This window comes from Canis lupus, chromosome 4, assembly GCF_011100685.1.
Source record: "Canis lupus familiaris isolate Mischka breed German Shepherd chromosome 4, alternate assembly UU_Cfam_GSD_1.0, whole genome shotgun sequence".
Lineage (NCBI taxonomy): Eukaryota > Metazoa > Chordata > Mammalia > Carnivora > Canidae > Canis > Canis lupus.
The window spans coordinates 71,274,502-71,294,548 of NC_049225.1; the positions used below are offsets into that span (position 1 = coordinate 71,274,502).

Sequence of the window (20,047 nt, forward strand, 5' to 3'; positions counted from 1 at the left end):
TCTGTCATACCCTATTGGTCACACAGGCCAATGCTGATATGGAGTGGGAGGGAGCCACACACAGGCAGGCATACCAGGAGGTGTGACCAATATCATCGGTCATTTGGAGACTAGCTACCACAGAAGCTTTTGCCTTCAGTTGAGGAGCTGTTGTTGCCAAGAGAAAGGATTGTATTTATACCTCATTAAGATGATAGCATTAATTCACTTAACAAATACTTACTGAGGGGTGCTTGGGTGGCTCAGTCAGTTGAGTGACCAACTCTTGGTTTCATCTCAGGTCATGATCTCATGAGTCATGGGATTGAGCCCCACAGCAGGTTCCCCACTCAGCGGAGGGGTCTGCTTGAAGAATCTCTCCCTTTCCCCACTACACCATTCGTGTGTGTGCGTGCTCTCTCTCTCTCTCTCTCTCTCTCAAATAAATCTTAAAAACAAGTACTTGAGTACCCACCGTGTGTCAGGAACTGTAGTAATCACCTGGGATATAGCACTGAATAAAATAGTCTCTGCTCATGGAGTTTATAGGATAGAGGTTTAGAAATAAATGTTTAAAAGTAGTATGTTGGATAGTGCCATGGAGAAAGACAGCCTAGAAGGAGAACTAGGGAAAGAAGGTGACAGGGGAGGAGGGATTGCGATTTTAAATAGGGTAGCTAGAAAAGACCTCGCTAGTAAGGCACCATTGGAGCTGAGATCTGGAGAAGGTGAGGTACCTGCATGGGTAATCCAGGGGAGGAGAGTTTCTGCAGACAGGGAGAGGTCTCAGAAAGCACAGGATGCCTGAGGCAGGTGTTCTCAGCATGTTGGAGGAGTGCCAGGGCGCCTTTATTTGGCCAGAGCCCACTTAAGCAAGCGGAGGTAGGAGGATGTGAAATGGGGCAGCACCAGAGTATCCCTTAGAGCCTGAAGGGTGATTTTAATCCATTCTAAGGGGCCTTATGTTTTCCAGACATTGAGACCTCAGTTTTTTCATTGTTTCGTTTCTAAGTGGAAGCCACTGAAACTGCCTCATATTTTTATGGAGAATTCCAAAAACCTAGAAAAAAAAGTCTTAAGCACCACTATGTCAATTATTGATATTATCAACTGACATACAATACACATCTTCAAATGCTAACTTTTAAATCTCTTCCCTAGTTCCTTCAAAGGGACCAGATACTTGGAGAGAGTGGAGTTCTGATGGGAAAAATTTAATCATCTATTGGAAGGTAAGTATCTGCTTTTTCCCTAAATATTTAAATAACAGTATTGTGCTAAACTATTTAATTTATATATAGTACTTGGGTTATCAAGGAGCCCCTGTTTCCCAGACTGGCTCTTCGAAGTACTGCTGAGAATCTAATTTGGCTCCTACAACCCCCCAGACTCATTACTCCTAATTCACCATAGTCAGTTTGCTAGGAATCTTCTTTGTCAGATCTGAGCATTCTTTAGTTTGATTTCATGAGACCTGTAAAGGACCTGAGGATTTCATGAATTCCATCTCTCTCACTTTAATCAGAAACACAGGAAGAAGCTACAAGTTAGAATCTCCGTAGTGTTGATGTTACATTTTTTTCTTCAGTGAATAAGAAACTTTTTACGTATCTCATAATGTAATTTGTTTTCCCTAATGACATTATTATATGCCACTTAAAAAGGTTTGCATCATTTTGTAAAATCTTTAGATATAATATAAATTGCATTATGTTTTCACTAGTTTTTCTCTTACTAGAACATTTTTGTTTCTGTATTCTTTATCTGATTTGCAGGGATCAAAAACAGTTGTTTTCTATATCAGATTTATAAGAGCAATCATAATTGGATTTTTTTAAATAGTGAATTCGGTTATTATAAAGCAAAACATTATTTTTACAAAAATTTGACATCAGTACAGCTTTGAGTAAAGTCTATTTGCAAGTTCATTGTAAGTTCTCTTTGTGATGGTCTGTGTATGACTGTGTACCCCTCTTAATCTTGATTAGAAAATCCGCTGGCTACTCACAGTTGTGTGTCAGATTTCATGATAGTGTAGTGACAATATTGCAGCCACTTCAGTGTATCACTTGTCAGCCTTTTGGCTAAGATCAAGCGTAGTATCTGTTCTTAACAATTTAATACCTGATATATCCTCTATCCAGAGACAATATATTACATGGATTTTTGGAATTAGGAGATAGGATAGGAGCTTATTCTCTCCACTCCACCTATCAACCGGGTGTTGCAGTACCATTACTTCATTGTAGAGAAAGTTTGGGATGTTGTTCATACTAGATGAATGCCTAAACAAAGATTAAAAACACCGAAGTGATGAGGTTGGTGGTTCTGCCATTTGCCAAGGAGGGGCATATTTGGGTGGAAAATGAAGTTGTTTAGGGTTGAATTGTTTTCAGTGTATTTTAAAAATATGTGCCACTGGGGTATCCAAATAGAGTCTAATAGGTGGTAGTTTGATGTAAGGCTCTGGAGTTCAGGGGAGAAGTCAGAGTTAAAGACATAGCTTTGAGTAGCATATAAATGGGATCACTCGGGGAGAGCATGCATGGTGGAAAGAGGCCAAGGATGGACTCGTAGGTGATAGCAGCATATAAAGGACTAGCAAAGGAGGAGGATCCAGTAGATGAGAGTGGGAAGGTTAGAGGGACAGGAAGACCAGAAGAGATTGGTAAAGCAGAAACCAAAAGAGGGGGCTCCGTGAAGGAGTGAGCTATCAGCAGCATCAAATGAAGCCCTCAAATCGTAACATGATAATGGGTCCAATGGAACAGGCCATCAGAGAGTCACTGGGGACCTGTGATGGAGCAGTGTTTTCAGCAGAGTATTAATATCAAGGTCAGTCAGGATCAGAGGGTCCCATGCCTTGTCGTATAAATTGGAACAATAGTCTTAAAAGGCACTTTACTTTAGCTACACAAATGAAAAAGTTTGAATGTTTCCTAATACCCAATAATTTCCATTTGTAAATCCACATGAAAGGATTAATCCTAACTATGAAAAAGGAAAAAAAATTGGCAGTAAAAGATACACCAAAATATTATTTTAGCATTGTGAGAAATTGGAAACAACTTAAATTCCATTATTTAAGGAATATTCAAGTAAAAACTAGTAAAAATACTACTTAAAATATAAAGCCATTAAAATATATGTATTAGAGACAAGTATATTATAGAAAAGTGAAAAAAGATAAAATGGTATATAGTATGATTCAAATAATGTTAACAAAAAACATCTCCATCTTAGACAACCAACTTGAAAAAAATATCAAAATGAAAGCATATTTAAGAGACAAGAATATGGGAGCATTTTATAGGGTTTTTTTTTTTTAACTTGTGTATAATTTCCAAACTTTCTGGTAATGGGCATGGACTATTTCGAGAAAAGAATAAATATTTTTTAAAAACTGTGATGCCGTAATTTTTTTAAGTTTTATTTATTTAAGTAATTTCTACACTACCAACACGGGGCTCACACTCATGACTCTGACATGAAGAGTCACATGTTCCACTGACTGAGCCAGCCCGCCCCCCCTACCCATTCTGTAATTTTCTATGTTTTGTTTGGTAGGGCAGTGATTCTTGTTACTTTTTTGTTTGCTTCTGAAGAATGTGAGGCTGAATACTAGTTTGTAGTTACTTAATTTTTAAATTTCTGTGTGATCTTACTGCTTACGGTAAGTACAGTTTTTCTTTTGTATCATGCTTCTGATTTATCCTGGTCTTCGTGCATTTTATTTTTTTATTTTTTATTTTTTTCTTGGTGCCTTTTAAATCTGTGTTTTACACCGTTAACAACTCCCATCTATTCTGACATTACCTTGTCATGATTAACGTAGTGCCTGGTTTAGACTTCATGGTCTTTGCTCATCACACAGCCAGTTTTGCAGGTTTCTTGACATAATTTATTTTTCTGTTTTTCATAGCCTTTACCCATTAATGAAGCTAATGGGAAAATACTTTCCTATAATGTATCATGTTCACTAGATGAAGAGACACAGTCCCTTTCTGAGATCCCTGATCCTCAACACAAGGCGGAACTTCAACTTGATAAAAATGACTATATCATCAGTGTGGTGGCAAAAAATTCTGTTGGCTCATCGCCACCTTCTAAAATAGCTAGTATGGAAATTCCAAATGGTGAGTACTTAAAATAATGTAGGATATAAGAACAGGAAATTAAAGTGAAACATTTTAAAGGTTATCACTTGCTCTTATAATGTCAGCTTTCTTCTCCTACCTCCTGCTGCTGCTGATACATACAGAGGAACAAGCAGATTAATGTCCAGAATTCATTGAGAGACAGCAGCCATTAGTCATTAGGGTTGACTCCAAACATCTGCACTGATGGATAAAATAATTAGTGTATCCAATTATGTTAGTGTGTAATGTTGGAGAGCTATGTGGTGGACGTTACTCTTAGTAAGAAATGTTTCAACCATTTATTTAAGTACCGTTTTCATATATCTTCCAAGACCATGGGAGCTGATGCTGTAACAGCTGGGCTGTTTTACAAACTGCCAGGGAGGAAAAAGTACTTTTTTGAATGGCAGCTTTGTTGGTAAGACATTCCTTATTAATAGGAATCCTTTATTGATAAGAAGTCTAAAAGTCTAAGTTAGATCTTTAATACAAGTTTCAAAAGAGTCACTGTAGTGAAATTTTAAAATTAACTTAGTGTCTTCCTTTAAATATTAGGGATTACCAGTAATCCCAAATACTTCATCCATAGCCACTTCTCTCTCTTTTCTCAGTTAATTCCTCTTCCAGCTCATTTCCTGTTCCCCCACCTTGCTGTCCCGCCCCAATATGGGGCTCCTGTCTATGACCACCCACTCGTAAAGAAAGAAAAGTTGGTCCAGTTAGGGTCCTCCAAGTATTTTTTCAACTCCCAATGGAGGCACCTTCTTACTTAGCTGGTTCTTTGTTTTAGTTTCTGTCAACTGTCAGGGACTTGGGGGTGGGGGTGGAGGCACCTTACATTTTAGAGACACGGAGCGCAGAGCCCAGACAGCAGCACACACAGAGAGGAGGGGTCTTCAGGCAGAGGTGTGACAGCAGAAAGAAAAGGAAAGAGAGAGAAGATGTGAACACCCTTAAGAAGATACCTTCTGATTTAGATTCTGTATTTCATTGCTTCATACTGATAGGCAATAGCCGTGTTGTCTTTTAATTCAAGAACCGTATTCCTTGTGTCCTTCAGAAGATAGTGATTTACGGAACTAACAATGGCCTAGCATCAGCTCCTAGACAGCTACGGAAGCCACAGAATCATTGTTCCTTGACAATTTCCTGAGACGGAGGCCCTGGGCCTCAGCAGGTTTATGGTGTGGAGTTTTAATCACATTGAGCCTGAACGCTCTCGTGTCCAGTGTCCTCTGAATTCTAAGCCAAATTGTTGTCTTGTGTTAGGTAGTAGTTGCTTTATGAATACAATTTTTTTCTCCAAAAACCTTTCTGCAGCTTTTTACTGAACCCTTGAATAGAAATCGGTTATAGAAATAACTTCTTTTCTCCTGTTACTGTGGGAAATTCCCTCTCCCTCTGGGCCTAACCTACACAGTCCTACCCCCAGCCCTGGGCCCCCTCATCCCGAGACCGAGATCTGACAAGGATGGGGAAAACAGAACCTGGGCACTGCCCCGTTCCCGCCAACCTCTTACACCTCACCTCTCTGCCCTGTGTTGGGTTTTCCCTCCCTGTGCCCCGACTGGCCGGCCATTCTGCCGCACGGCTTCAGATCGCACTGCATTTCAGCAGATTCCCCATTCCTCACCTCATCTCCAGAAGCCTCTTCAGCCCACCCATAGGCTCGAAAGGAAGACAAGAGCTGATCCATCCCCCTATTCACCACATGTTCCATGTTCCTACTCTGTAGGTCCTGGCCCAGGGCTGGGGTTGCAGGCATAAGCCCCCATCTGCTCTCACAGAGCTCACATCATAGTGGACAACGAGAGGAGGTCTGGACTGTCCACTTGAGCTCTGCACCTGCCTGTGGGCTGCCTGCCCCTGCACTGCTACCCTCTCTCGTGCCCACATGCCCTCAGCCCCATCCCTCATGGCCCTGACTTTCACAGCCCGGCCTGCAGCATATTACCACCTAACCTACGTGCTCTTTTATTACTGTTTAGAGCTTCTGAGTTTTTCTGTACGTACAGGTAATTACTTTTTTACAACAAAAATAACAGCAACACTTCTAAACTTTGCTAGAGGCTTATCTAGTTTGAGCATGATTTTAAAATTTCTGTCCAATGACATTTTTCTAACTCCTGTCCATTGTTATGAGATTTATCTTATATTATTGTTTTTAATACAAGTAAAATGTACTTCTTTCTTGTTGTAGATGATCTCAAAGTAGAGCAGGCTGTCGGAATGGGAAATGGGATTCTCCTCACTTGGAATTACGATCCCAATATGACCTGTGACTATGTTATTAAATGGTGTAACTCATCTCGATCTGAACCCTGCCTTATGGACTGGAAAAAAGTCCCCTCAAACAGCACTGAAGCTGTAATAGAATCTGGTAAGATGAGCTCATACCTCTCGGTGAAAGTTAAAAACATTTGTTTTTAAGATTTTTTATTAGAGTGAATCAGAGAGAGTGAGTGTACACATGTGCATGCGAGCATGAGAGGGGGCAGGAGTAGAAGGAGAGGGAGAAGCAGACTTCCTGCTGGACAGGGAGCCTGATGGAAGACTGGATCTGGGACCCCAGCCAGGATCATGACTGGAGCTGAAGGCAGATGCCCAACTGACTGAGCCATCCAGGTGCCCCTGTTAAAAAATATTTTTAAAAGAGCAATACATGGTGTGACTGGGTATGAGTGATCACTTCCCCCTTATCACTAGGGCGGGTGTGAATTGGTGACCTTTCAGGAAGGTGTTTTGTAGCAGTATGTGTGTGAAAGGCTTCATATCTTTTGCTCTAGTAGTTGCTTGTCTAGGAATTTATCCTAAGAAATAATCAACACAGGATTGCATCTAAGAACGTTTACCATAATGTGATTTATAATCACAAAAATTGAAAACCGCCATAGCAAATAGGAGAATGAGTAAATTACAGTGTATCTGTACAGTGGAATGTCAAGTAGATTTGGGTCACAGGTACAACAATGTGGAGGAATGCTCCTGAAGAAAGCCGACCACAGAGCCCTAGGCAGCGTGGTCTCACCCCTGGTCCTTTGCCTTTGCTGGCCGGAGCGCAGGTTCACTGGGGCTAGGCAGAGCCGAGGACAGACGCCTTGCCCCCATCACCACTGATGCAGGACAGGGGCCATCCATGGGGCAGGGGGCACCCCCCAGTGCCTGGCTATAAGGAGCCAGGAGTCCCCTAAGGCGAGCTGCTTTGGGTAGGAGCAGCCTGCAGTTCAGCCCTGAAGAGTATGTAGTAACCCGCAGGCTAAGCGAGCCTTGTCCTGGGATATTACAGCCCTCTTTCGACCATCGACCATCGACCATCGTTGTTCCTTCTGAGTAGCTGATGAGTGTTTTGTGCCTCTACCCTTGGGAATTCTGGAGCCTGCAGCCTTGGTGATGCTTCTCAAGGTCATCCCATGGTCATGGTTCTCCCTCACGTGGAGGTGAAGCTCAGGAGAGCAAGCAACTGCTAATACTTCTCTCCTAGGAACCGGTGCTACCCACTTGCTTTTGTTACCATCAGATGGGGAAGATGAGTCCCATCCACTAGATTACTCCCAAGTGGGTTTAGATTATTTGCCAGTCCTACTTGAAATACTTGGTGGTTCCCTTTATCATTTCCTAGAACCCACCTCCCTTATCAGAGTGCCTGCACACCCTGCCCTCCTCTCCTGCACCTCCACTTGTAGCTGCCTGAGCCTTAGGCTGTCCTAGCATGTGCCATATGAATTCTCCTCTCTCTTCCACCTTTCTCACCTGGGCTTTGAGAATAATCAGGGTGGCCCGGGGGCAGGCTTGGTGGTGTGAAGAGGGGTCTCCTTAGATAGAGTGTCTTGGGGACATAAATTTTAAGCTAAGACCTATACGGTGAGAGGGAGAACCTCTCATGCCGAGACAGATGAGCAAAGGCCCCACACTTGAAAAAACAAAGGCTCAGAGAAGTCAGATGATTTGCCCAAGGTCACAGAACTAGTGTGTGATAGCACCAGAATTCAGATTCAAAGCAGTTCAGAGCCTCAGGAGGCCAGTCATTGTCTCTTTTATTTACTGCCTCTGGGACAGTGTATGGCCACAGGAGGCACTTCTCTCGTTCCTTTCTCAACCTAGTCATCGATTCATTCAATTGTCCTATTTTATGATCTCAAAACATGGAACTAATGCCATAATTCCCACTTGGGCTCTTTTTTTTTTAAGGCAGCAGAACTCTATAGAATACTGATCTACATCATTGTAACATAACCCTGGGTACAGATTTACCAACATACAGGCAGATTAAAATAACCTCAGGCACTCCTGACCCCCAAAGAAAAAAGTTTCATAATGATTTTAGAGGTTGGCCATCTCACTTTTGGGCTTGTAGAACCGCTGGTGTTCTGTGGGCACAGAATTGGAGAACTTGTGCTCTGACCACACCAGAATAGTTGCTTTCCACAAATTAGATACAATCCCACAGACTGCCCTAGCTCCCCCAAGCGAGATCTTTTTCCTAGACCACCACTGGTGAGCTCCTCATTGCCTTTTAAGGCCCTCTTCAAATGTCGCTTCTTGGTGGCTTTTTGTGATATTCTTAGACCCATTTGGTCCCACAGTAAAGGTGCCCCAGCCTAGGATAGGTCCCTCCAGTCTAGCACACTGTGTCTTGGTTACCCTGGTTCATCTGTCTCCCCACCACTCTGCCAGCCTTTCTAGGCCGTGGACCACACTATGTCCACCTCTGTGTTCCCAACATCTCACACTTTGCATTGTATCAAGGATGTACCAAAGGGGCTCTTTGAAGTAAAGTTAAGATGCTTCTCTTGTGTGCCTTGTGAAGTTAACTCAAGGGCACGAAATAGCAATGCTCTAAAGAGAAACAGATGCTATGGCTCAGCATTCCTTGAAGCAGCAAAGTTTTTTTGCTTTTTGGAGCAAAGTAGGAGATTACACTGGCTAGGGAAGGAAGGGCTTTCCAGACAGCGGCTTGGTGCGGACCTGGGATTATCTAGTAAACTGATCCTGGCCCAAATCTGGGAAGTCATCGTTGCTTGATTTTAAGAAACAAGATGAAAACCTTGATCACTGTTCCTCCCTTCAAGGTCATATCATGTTATAATACAATTCATTACAACAGAAGTGAGTATGTGTAATTTTTCTTTAGTCATTTTTCATTCTGAATATTTATCAGTTTTGAATATCAGTATTTTTTATGATAAGAAAACATCTGTTTAAAATTAGCTTTGTAAATTTCAGAGTAAGTGATTGTAAGTTTGATGTTTATAAAATAGATGCTCATAGTAATGTGTACTTACGAAAGTTAATTGTGTTTATCCTGTAGATCAGTTTCGACCAGGTGTAAGATACAGTTTTTTCCTGTATGGGTGCAGGAATGAAGGATATCAGTTATTACGTTCTATAATCGGATATATAGAAGAACTGGGTAAGTTAATTGGGGAAGTCTTAGAGTCCAGGGTAATGTGAGAAATTAGAAATTCAACAATTGCAAGATTGAATTTTTTTTTTAAGATTTTATTAATTTATTCATGAGAGACACAGAGAGAGAAAGGCAGACACAGGCAGAGGGAGAAGCAGGCTCCATGCAGGGAGCCTGATGTGGGACTGGATCCTGGGACTCCAGGATCACGCCCTGAGCTGAAGGCAGATGCTTAACCGCTGAGCCACCCAGGCGTCCCATCAAGATTGAATTCTAAAAATAGATTAAGGTGTTTAGTTCAAGGAAGGAAAAATAATTTGTATGATAAATTTAAAATTGTGATTGCCTAATCTTCATATCTTTAATATTTCACAGTTTTACTCTTGTGATTGAGAAAATTAAATCTTAATTTTGATGTCAAAAGACTTATTTGCACTTAAACACGTTAAAAAAACATTAATTTCAAGACTGTATACAGTGTGTTTATGTTGTAAGTTCCCCGTGTGCCTCTAGTCATTTGCATGCAAGCTTCACTGGAGCAACGCCTGTGATAGCTCTCTGAAAGTGTGACTTAGTAGAGAATAAAGTCTTAATTTTAGATTTAATTATTTTTGAAGACAGAAATCTCATTAAATGTTAATATCTTACTCTGTATCAGTGAACTCTCCTTTAGCTATGGATGTTTTTCCTATTACAGCTCCAATTGTGGCGCCAAATTTTACTGTTGAGGATACATCTGCAGATTCAATATTAGTAAAATGGGAAGATATTCCTGTGGAAGAGCTCAGAGGCTTTTTAAGAGGATATTTATTTTACTTTGAAAAAGGAGAGAGAGACACCTCTAAGATAAGGGGTTTGGAGTCAGGTAAGTAACTTACTACAGTGAGAATAGTATTTCCTAGAAGTTCTCATTAACCATTAAAAAAAAAAAAAAAAAAAAAAAAAAAAAAACAAGGAAAAAACATGTTAGTGAATAATATAATACTGGTTTCCAAAACTGAAAAATTGGTAAATGAATATATATGAATGTGAGAATTTTAGGATTTTACTATGTGATAAAAGGCATGTACAGTCTTTCATTTAAATTATTTATTCTGCACTTTGATTATAAGCCCCATAGGAAAGAGACCATCTCTTAGTAATTTTGAATGATATATAACGTAGCATCTTATATAGGTTATTAAAAAAAAAAAAGGCTTCCTGTAATTCTAATAATGGAGGAGACAAGCTCAGGAACCCAAGAATGGCTCCAGAGCCTCCACTGTTACCTGAAAAAGAGCCGTCCACACAGTTAGGGCCTTAATGAGCTGGCAAGCTTAATTGACTTGACTAGGGACATGTGTATCCATTAGATCTTTTTTTTTTTTTTTAATAAATTTTTACTTATTTATGATAGTCACACAGAGAGAGAGAGAGGCAGAGACACAGGCAGAGGGAGAAGCAGGCTCCATGCACCGGGAGCCCGACGTGGGATTCGATCCCGGGTCTCCAGGATCGCGCCCTGGGCCAAAGGCAGGCGCCAAACCGCTGCGCCACCCAGGGATCCCCCATTAGATCTTTAAAAGTACAGTCAATCCTTGACAGTTGGTAAGCGTATATGTCCAAAGACCTTAGAGAATTTTCAGATTTACAAATACAGAAATGTTTATAGAGTTTTGGCTTCTCCCTAAATTATATTTCTGTTGGGAGTCAGATGTTTCCTATTCATAGCCACATAACACAAGCATGCCATCTTTTCAGTTTGAGAGCTTTCATTTCCCTTAATGACTTCTCCTCAGAAAAAAACATTTTAATTATTTAATGCCTGTCCAACAAGTCAAGAACAACAGTGCTGCATGGAGATGCCGAGCAGGCATTAGCTAAGTTACTTCTCAGAGCAGCTGCATTAAATGTGCACCTCCCCCACACCACTAAGGTCTGCTTTCCTGAACCTTCACAATTGCCTGTGAGAAAAACCCTAAGTATAAAGTTCTACGAATATCCAGAGTCTAGTGAATTTTTTTTTAAATGTTCAGAAATTTTACACTTGTACCAGTTAAAATTGAGCACTTAGACTTCCATTTAGATGTGGTAAATTAGTCACTAAAGTTAAAGAAGGGGGGAAAAAAGTATGATGCCACAAAAAGAGAACCAGACAGGCAAGAGTATACCAGATTTGGACATTTTGGGGCTGATGGGAGTGGGACAGATGACCTGGAGGATGAAGGATGGTGAAATCCAGGTGGACGTTCAGGCTTCAGGGAGAAGTAATCTGACTTCCATTATTAGGTGAGGTTTGGGGGCAGATGTTAGGATGGACATGGGCTGAACATTGAGAGCTGCCTCTAAGTGTTTAAGGAGTGATTAGAACCCCCATGGGGGTCCTATGCCAACTTCATGCAGCTAATGTGAATGCGTTCTCCCCTGCCTGAAGACGAGAGGATCATTCTTTGGAGAAGTTGAACCAGACAGCCTCCAGCGAGAGGGACACCAGAGTGAACGTGACTTTCCCTGAGCCTCCTTTGTCTTATAAGGGGCTAATAGGACATCTTCAGCTGGCCCTGTTTCCCTGATGAGATTAGAGGATCTTTCTTTAGAAAAAGGCAATGGTTCCTGAGGAAAGACACAAAAAGTGCTGGTATTGGGGCCCCAGTGAGCAGGAAAGCCCACCAACCGGAAAGCTCTACCCATTCACAGTGACCTTCCCGTGGTTCACTTCTAGCCATGACTAGCAGCCGGGATAACCAGCTGGTTGAGGAAGATTCTAACAGGACAGAAACCAGAAGAAATTAGAGAAAACAGATTCAGTGTAAGGAAACAAATTTCAAACCAAACTATCCTCGCATAGTTGAGTTACACTGTATTTATGGAAAAGACCTGATGTTATAAAAAAGAACAGTCAAAAGATAGGTAAGAACTCATTAGAATTAGAAATGTGATCAAAGAAAAGTCTAAAGAATTAAATAGAAGATGGAGAAATTGAATGAGAGATAGAGAAATTCTTTCTCCAGTTAGATGCAGAGGAGACGACTTGGTAAAAAGATGAGGAAGTTGAGCATCAGAGACTTGAGCTGTCAAGCTTTATAGGAGTTTCGGGGTGAGGGTGGGAGGATAGAAGAAAATAACCAAAGAAAGAGCTTAAGAACATTTCCCAGAGCTAGAAGACCAGGATACACAGAGGAAAGCACCCATCAACTACACAATGAGATAAATAGAAGAAAAATCTACACTGAGGTAGATTGTCATGAATTTCTCAGCACCTGATACATAAAGAACAAGTCCTATAGACAGAAAAGTCACTCAGGTGCGAGGCCTCAGGCATGAAAGTGGCCTCGGACTTCTCCACAGCACAGCAGAGGCCAGAGGTAGCACAGCTGTGTCTTCAAGGTACTGAGTGAAAATTCTTTTCTCTCTAGAAGTCTGTACTCGTTGGTGGCAGCCAGTGTGAGAGCAGAATGAGAGTATTTTCAGATTTCAGGCCCGTAGAGCTACAGATACTTCCTTCCCCGTGTCCCCTTCTCAGGTGGTGGTTCAGAACGGTGGTTCAGCCTGAGGAAACAAGCAGGGCAAGGGCGGTCCAGGGGGGCCGGAGCCAGGGAGGCCTTGGTCTGAAGCAGATACCCTGGGGAGGACGCCCCTGGGAGACGTGGGCAGGGGTTGGGTGGCCAGTCACCGCACTGGGCACTTGGATTTTGTTGCATTGGGCCATGTGGAAAATGGCACTGAATGTTCACAGAAATTTGTGGGAGGAATTAGGAATTGGTACATTAAGCAAATGAGGAAAAAGCATAATTAAAACAACAGAAAAATAAGAAAGGAAATATGAGCAGACTAAGCAATTTGTCTAGCAGGAATCCATATTTATGTGATCATAGTAACATAAACGCTGAATTTCCCAAACGTTTTAGTGTGTCTGTGTGGATGATGTGGGATGGGAGGGCGAGGGGGTCTGAAAACACTAAAGCTTCACCTTCTTTGTAGAACATGCATACATAATGTCTACAATTTTTAAATCAAAGTACTGCCAGTGTGAGTTTATTCCAAAATACCTAAGTAAATACCCAAAGAAACCGATAACGTGATGTTGCAGTGACTGTAGGTGGCAGGGGAAGGTGCCGGCACAGAACTGCTACTTTTTGTTCTTGGCCATTTAGTTCATTTTTTCAAACTGTTGTCTTCCATTATTTTGATTAAAACTGTAAAACAACAGTTTAAACAATTCTCTTCTTTGGAAATGATTCAAAGGCTTCCTCGCTAGCGGTTCATTTGAGAACTCCGATGCACTGCCTCTCTTCCCTAGTGGTTTGGAGAGAGCACTGTAATGAGGTGTGCTCTTCTCTCTGGATGCAGGCAGGCACAGCGACCCCCTCCCCAGGGGCCTTCCCAGGGGGTTGTGGTGTGTTTCATGCCATTAGGTAAAGAAGAGACTTGTATTGATTATCTGCTATATTCCAGGATTATTCTAGAGAATATATGAAAACTTCACACCACTCTGGCAGATAAATCGTGATCATCTGTTTCATAGGTTAGAGAAACTCAAGTTCACAGTAGTTTAAATAACAGGTCCAGCCCGTGTGGCTGCTAAGTGGCAGAGGTAGAACTTGAACCTGGGTCTGGCTGACCCCGCAGGTCCTGGCCCTGACGCTGAGGGCGGCCAGCAGCGACTCACATGAAAGGGATATGGGTAGAACAGGTATGAATAACTAGATGTTTAAAGTGGCGTAGAGGTCAGTAATGATGGTCTTCACTTTACAAATAGGTCGGTCCGACATAAAGGTGAAGAACATTACTGACCTATCCCAGAAGACCCTGAGAATTGCTGATCTTCAGGGTAAAACAAGTTACCATCTGGTCTTACGAGCCTATACAGACGGTGGGATGGGCCCGGAGAAGAGCATGTTTGTGGTGACAAAGGAGAATTGTAAGTTAATCACTGCCTATTGAGGTGCTTTCTGTACTTAAATGCATAGTGTTTCCAGCAAGTTTTGTTTATGTAGGAACCCTTTTTTAAAGATTTCATGTATTGTGCATATTTATAGTGAGTGTCAAACAATGTTAAAAGGCCACAGGATGACTTCATATTTATTCTTGTCAGTTATTTGAAGCTATTTCCTAAGACTACTTAAATTAATGCATGAAGGATACATCCTAAGTCTTGGAGTTCTAAATTCATGTTGAATCTATATAAAGCTGACCCACTTAAACATTTTTTTAAAACATTTTATTTATGTGAGAGAGTACATGCACAAGCAAGGGGAGAGGGAGAGAGAATCTCCAGCAGACTCCTCACTGATCTGGGAGCCCAAAGTGGGGTCCCTCTCACAACCCTGACACCATGACCTGAGCCAAAACCAAGAGTCAGATGTTCAACCCACTGAGCCACCTAGAAACCCTCCATTTTAGCATTTTTTTGCCATGACTGTTCTAAATGTGATTTTTAACCTATCCAGGGAAGAGTAAAAGAAATATCCTTTAAAAACCTGTGAACCCCAGCATTCACAAATTTGAGATGGAGAACGAGGAAGACGGGTTTGACTGTCCCCAGTGAGGAGCCTGAGTTGAATGGCGGCATAGTCTCTAGCCCTGAGAAAGACTTCACATACACACTTCAGTGAAGCACCGTGAGGGTGCGGTGTCATCTGGGGCAATTTTGCCTCCTAGGGGACACATGGCAATGTCCGGTGACAGTTTTGGATCTCAGAACTGTGGGTGTTCCTGAGATCTAGTGGGTAGAAGCTCAGGGATGTGGCTAAACTTCCTGTAGTACATCTGACAGCCCCACACACCGGGGAGAAGAACCTGGCCTCGTGTGTTAGTAGCGCTCTGTCCTGTTCTAAGGAATTTAAGTATTAGTGTAAAAATTATTAAAATGCTTTTGAAGGTCACATTTTAATAGTTTTTCAGTGTCCTTGGAACAGTTAGTACTTCTTTTCTTTAAATAATCTACCAACTTAAGTATCTTCTAATACAAATGTATTCTGTATGTCCTGCTTAAAATAGTGATTTGAATATATCCAATATTCTCTTTTCAGCTGTGGGATTAATTATTGCCATTCTCATTCCTGTGGCCGTGGCTGTCATTGTGGGAGTGGTAACAAGTATCCTTTGCTATCGGAAACGAGAATGGTAATGGTACCTACATCCGTTTACCCTTGCTGTTGTGTTCTTAAGAGCATGATTATTTTATGTGTTAAGAAATAAGTACTTGGTAAAAAATGTTGGTTTAGTCTGAATTACTAGATTTATATTAATAATTGGATTTAATATTAAGCAAGAATCGTTTAAATGTTTTTAAAGTAATAAGAGGTAAACTTTTTCCTACTGTGTTTACTGATAATTTAAAGTAATAGCAGATATACTAAAATTACCTACAGGCATAAATATGGCAATAGCTATATGCAAGGTTACTGATTAGGATTACACTTGTCCTGGTTACCTATTGAGAAAATATTGTCATTTATTCGTTTGTTCAACAAATATGAATGACTCTTCCCATGTGAAGAGTGATATAGTGGTGAACTAAATAAGCATGATCCTTATAGACTTAGAGCACCTTGGGGAAAGGTAGACATTAAAACTGTAATCATCTAGTAAATACATGCTCATAAGTATATGTGTGCTAGGAAGGTCACTGTGCACCACGAGGGGAATCACAGGGGAACTATGTCACTGGAGGTGGCTGACCACAGCTTCCCTACGAGAGTTCCATTAGAGCTGAGGCCCAAAGGGTAAAGAGAGGAGAAAGAGTGTTGAATAGCTCTTTCTCACAGAGAAAGAGATGAATAGCTCCTGAGGACCCAGAAATTGGAAAGAGCTTGGTCATCAGGAGGAAGCAAAAAGAACTGTGGTCTGAGTGAAGCTAGAGAGGCATGAGGTGAGATGAGGAGAGGAGAGGTGAGGTGAGCCGGGACTCAGTGGGAGAGAAGACCTCATGGCCAGCTGGCAGGAGTTGCCCTGGGCTGGGCAGATGGCTGTGTTCATGCCTAGATGGCCCTCACTGGCATTAAAGATGCCATCCTTTCTGGCAAACTGAAGAGACTGTATTCTAGTAATCCTGGCTTATAAGTTAACATAGTATTAGTTAATTATAGAACATGCTGTCTTGATGACCATATTCTCATTACCAAAAATCACATTTTAAAAATGATTTTAATACAGAAGATAAAATGAGAGAGTTTAGAAGCTAGGGCGTGTCAGACTTGTATTAACAAAGTTGGGTTTTTTCTGCAGGAATTTCAAATACTAAACTTCTTTTTAACAACTATACATATGATTTGGGACGGAGCAAATCTTTTTGTTTGCATCTCGTTTTTGCTCATCATTAGTAGCCTTTTCTCCTAATAGTCTGGAACCTGTTACGAGCAGTAGAGAACTGCATGATACAAATACACTCCTGAAGTACTGGGCCCTGTGTAGTAATCCATTTGCACTGTGGACATTAGCTTAGATGAACAGTACCTCTGTTTTACTTTTGACTTGAGAGCACAATCACCATTTTAATCCTTTGCTTTCCATTTTCATGAGATACAGAAGATATCGTGGTTCTAGAAATAGAGATACTGCTCATAGTTTTCAAGTAGGAGCCCCTCAGTGCCTTATGTACAGAAAGCTCAGTGAATGATCACACTAAAAACTTTTAGATCTTGCATTTTTATCTCAGATGTTCATTAAAGCATCATATGAAATGTCAGAATAAGCCCAATGATTTTCTAATTTATTTGTTGTCTAATTGATAATCTTAATTATTAAATGTACTTAATCATCTTTATTTAAAGGATTAAAGAAACCTTCTACCCTGATATTCCAAATCCAGAAAATTGTAAAGCTTTACAGTTTCAAAAGAGTGTCTGTGAGGTAATCCTTTATTTTCTTACATTTATCTTTTAGTACTGGCTTCATTTTTTTCATCTTTTGTGAAAAGTTTTTAGCATGCAAATATCATCCAGTATAAAATGTGTGAAGCAAAGAGCAATGCTTTAACATCTGCTGAACTTCTACAATTCTGCATTTTAACTTGTTTTCACCATGCTCTTTTTTCCACTGCTATTAATAGCAAGGAACATATTGATATGTAAAAAAGGAACTATGTTCTAGTATGCACTGCAGAATAGTAGAGATAAATTTTTATAAGTAGCTGTGTGAAAAATATTGAAGATAATGCCCCTTTTGTAGGAAGGGCATTGTGGCGGCGGCTTTTAGCACTCTTCTTAATCATTGTTTTATCATTTATTTCTAGGGAAACAGTGCTCTCAAAACATTGGAAATGAATCCTTGTACCCCAAATAACGTTGAGGTTCTGGAGACTCGATCAGCAGTTCCGAAAATAGAAGACACAGAAATAATCTCTCCCATAGCTGAGCGTCCGGAAGAGAGCTCTGATGCGGAAGCTGAGAACCACGTGGTGGTGTCCTACTGCCCCCCTGTCATTGAGGAGGAAACGCCGAACCCCGGCGCAGATGAGGCGGGGGGAGCCTCTCAAGTCGTTTACATTGACATCCAGTCTATGTACCAGCCTCAAGCGAAACCAGAGGAAGAACAGGAAAATGACCCTGTCGGGGGGGCCGGCTACAAGCCACAGATGCACCTCCCCGTCACTTCTACTGTAGAAGACCTCGCTGCAGAGGACGACCTAGATAAAGCTGCGGGTTACAGACCTCAGGCAAATGTCAACACTTGGAACTTAGTATCTCCAGACTCCCCCAGGTCCACGGACAGCAACAGTGAAATTGTCTCCTTTGGAAGCCCCTGCTCCATTAACTCCCGACAGTTTCTGATTCCTCCTAAAGATGAAGACTCTCCGAAATCCAGTGGGGGAGGGTGGTCCTTTACAAACTTCTTTCAGAACAAACCAAATGACTAACAGAGTCACCTTGTCACTTCAGTCTGCCATCTCAGTGAGCTCTGGGTTCTGGCGCTGCCGTGCCAGCACGGGGCATCTTGGAGGGATCCTGTGAAGTATTGTTAGCGAGGGGGCCTCACCGCGCGCGAGTCACACTCAAAAGTGTTCATGTGCTTTTAACGTAGTCTCACAGCCAGAGCAGTGTAACCCAGAAATTCAGTCCCTGCAACTCAAGTTTTGGAGCAATCTGTGATGGGAGCCAAAGAATTCGCACGTGCTCTGCCTTCAGGAAGCACTTCGTGGCCGATTCCGTCTAGCCCATCCATGCAATCCAAATCCCCCAGCAACGTGTTCTGTTCTGCTCATGGTTTTCTCCTATGGGTACTGGATGGAATTGCAAGCCGATTTACAGGCACAGGAGAAAAATGTCAAAAAGCAACAGACGATGTTTATTTGCCTGACACTTGCTCCATGCTAGAGGAAAACCAAGCACAGATTTCAAAACTTTCAACATTATTCTCCTCTATCCGCGGCACTTACACAAAATTAATATAATTTTTAATGTAGTGACAGCTGTTGTAGTGTTTTGTTTGATAAAGTGTGCTGATTTCTGTGCCTACTGTATCATGGTTATCAAAGAGTTTTCTCAGGGGTACAAACTTTGAAAATGAGCGTGACACTGACCAGCCCAAATTAGAATCCTGTCGTCTTGCTTCGGGAGGTTTTACAAACCTTTCCCTTACTTTGTGGCTTGCATGCTAGCTTCCCTTAGTGCGGTTGGTTGCCCTAAGATTTAAGGGCAAATTTTTAAAGACTGTAGACCTAGTTTTTTTTGTTTTAAATCTGGTTTTTTGTGTGACACCGTGTCAGTTTTATAAGTGTAGGAGCAAACTTAATATTTCTGATAAACATAATTGCAGTGATTTACAATTTGAGGTGATTCCTGAGCAGACTCGCTGCATTAGCTCTTTGCACGGTCCTGACCGGTTTCATCACCTCCCGAGAACCCCATGCCCTGGAACCCCAGTCACCCAGGCAGTGATGATCTTTGACTTCGTGTAGCAAAGGTTCCTCATGAGGCAGTTTGGCAATTTCTCCCTGTGAGATGATCATCAGTCTAGACTATTTGATCCAGTCCTCAAAATTTTAAATATGCAACTGAAAAGATCATGCTTCCTTACTGGAACAGTCCTCAAGGGCTGTTTCATAGGGCCCGCCTCGGTGTCCGTTTGCTCCGTGGGCACACCGTGGTGAGGGCGTAGCGGTTGCTGTGCGAGCTGTCCAGGACCGCGTGTCTTCGCAGCCTCACCTGCCCACCCTTGCTTTTCATGAGTGATGCCTAGAGTGAGTGTGGTTTTTGGAAAAGCAGAATGAAAAACTAAGAAGCATATCTTATATTTGCCCAACCCCCAGGTCGCCTATGTATTCTGTCTTTTGACAGGTAAGGCAAAGTACTAGAAAAAAATGGAAATACCCGAATACATCGAGATGTGCCTGCTTGGTTTTTTTTTTGTTTTTGTTTTTGTTTTTTTACTCTCTGAGGTTCTGTGATGATCATGGATTGTGTATCTTTTCTTCTAGGTCTTAGTGTTTCTTTATTAAAAAAAAAACAAAAACAAAAAAAAAAACACCCACGTCATGATAAAAAGCCGCAGGATGACAAGGAGTAGAATCCATTTGGGCGTTCTCAAAATCCTGATTTCAGTT

General features: G+C 41.6%; 1 protein-coding gene and 1 non-coding gene across 2 annotated transcripts in view; both read left to right on the forward strand.

Annotated features, from left to right (window-relative positions):
• LIFR (LIF receptor subunit alpha) overlaps window positions 1-18,361 on the forward strand; it is a 47,166-nt gene extending 28,805 nt beyond the window's left edge. The window contains exons 11-19 of the mRNA NM_001005760.1: window positions 1,141-1,211; window positions 3,902-4,115; window positions 6,319-6,498; window positions 9,427-9,528; window positions 10,220-10,387; window positions 14,261-14,422; window positions 15,534-15,627; window positions 17,277-17,355; window positions 17,738-18,361. Of these exons, the coding sequence (NP_001005760.1) occupies window positions 1,141-1,211; window positions 3,902-4,115; window positions 6,319-6,498; window positions 9,427-9,528; window positions 10,220-10,387; window positions 14,261-14,422; window positions 15,534-15,627; window positions 17,277-17,355; window positions 17,738-18,361 (1,694 nt within the window). The remainder of the gene's footprint in view (window positions 1-1,140; window positions 1,212-3,901; window positions 4,116-6,318; window positions 6,499-9,426; window positions 9,529-10,219; window positions 10,388-14,260; window positions 14,423-15,533; window positions 15,628-17,276; window positions 17,356-17,737) is intronic.
• On the forward strand, window positions 2,044-2,235 carry LOC119871715. The gene has a single exon (XR_005358707.1). It is a non-coding gene; the product is annotated as a U2 spliceosomal RNA (small nuclear RNA).
• Window positions 18,362-20,047: the final 1,686 nt, after the last annotated feature.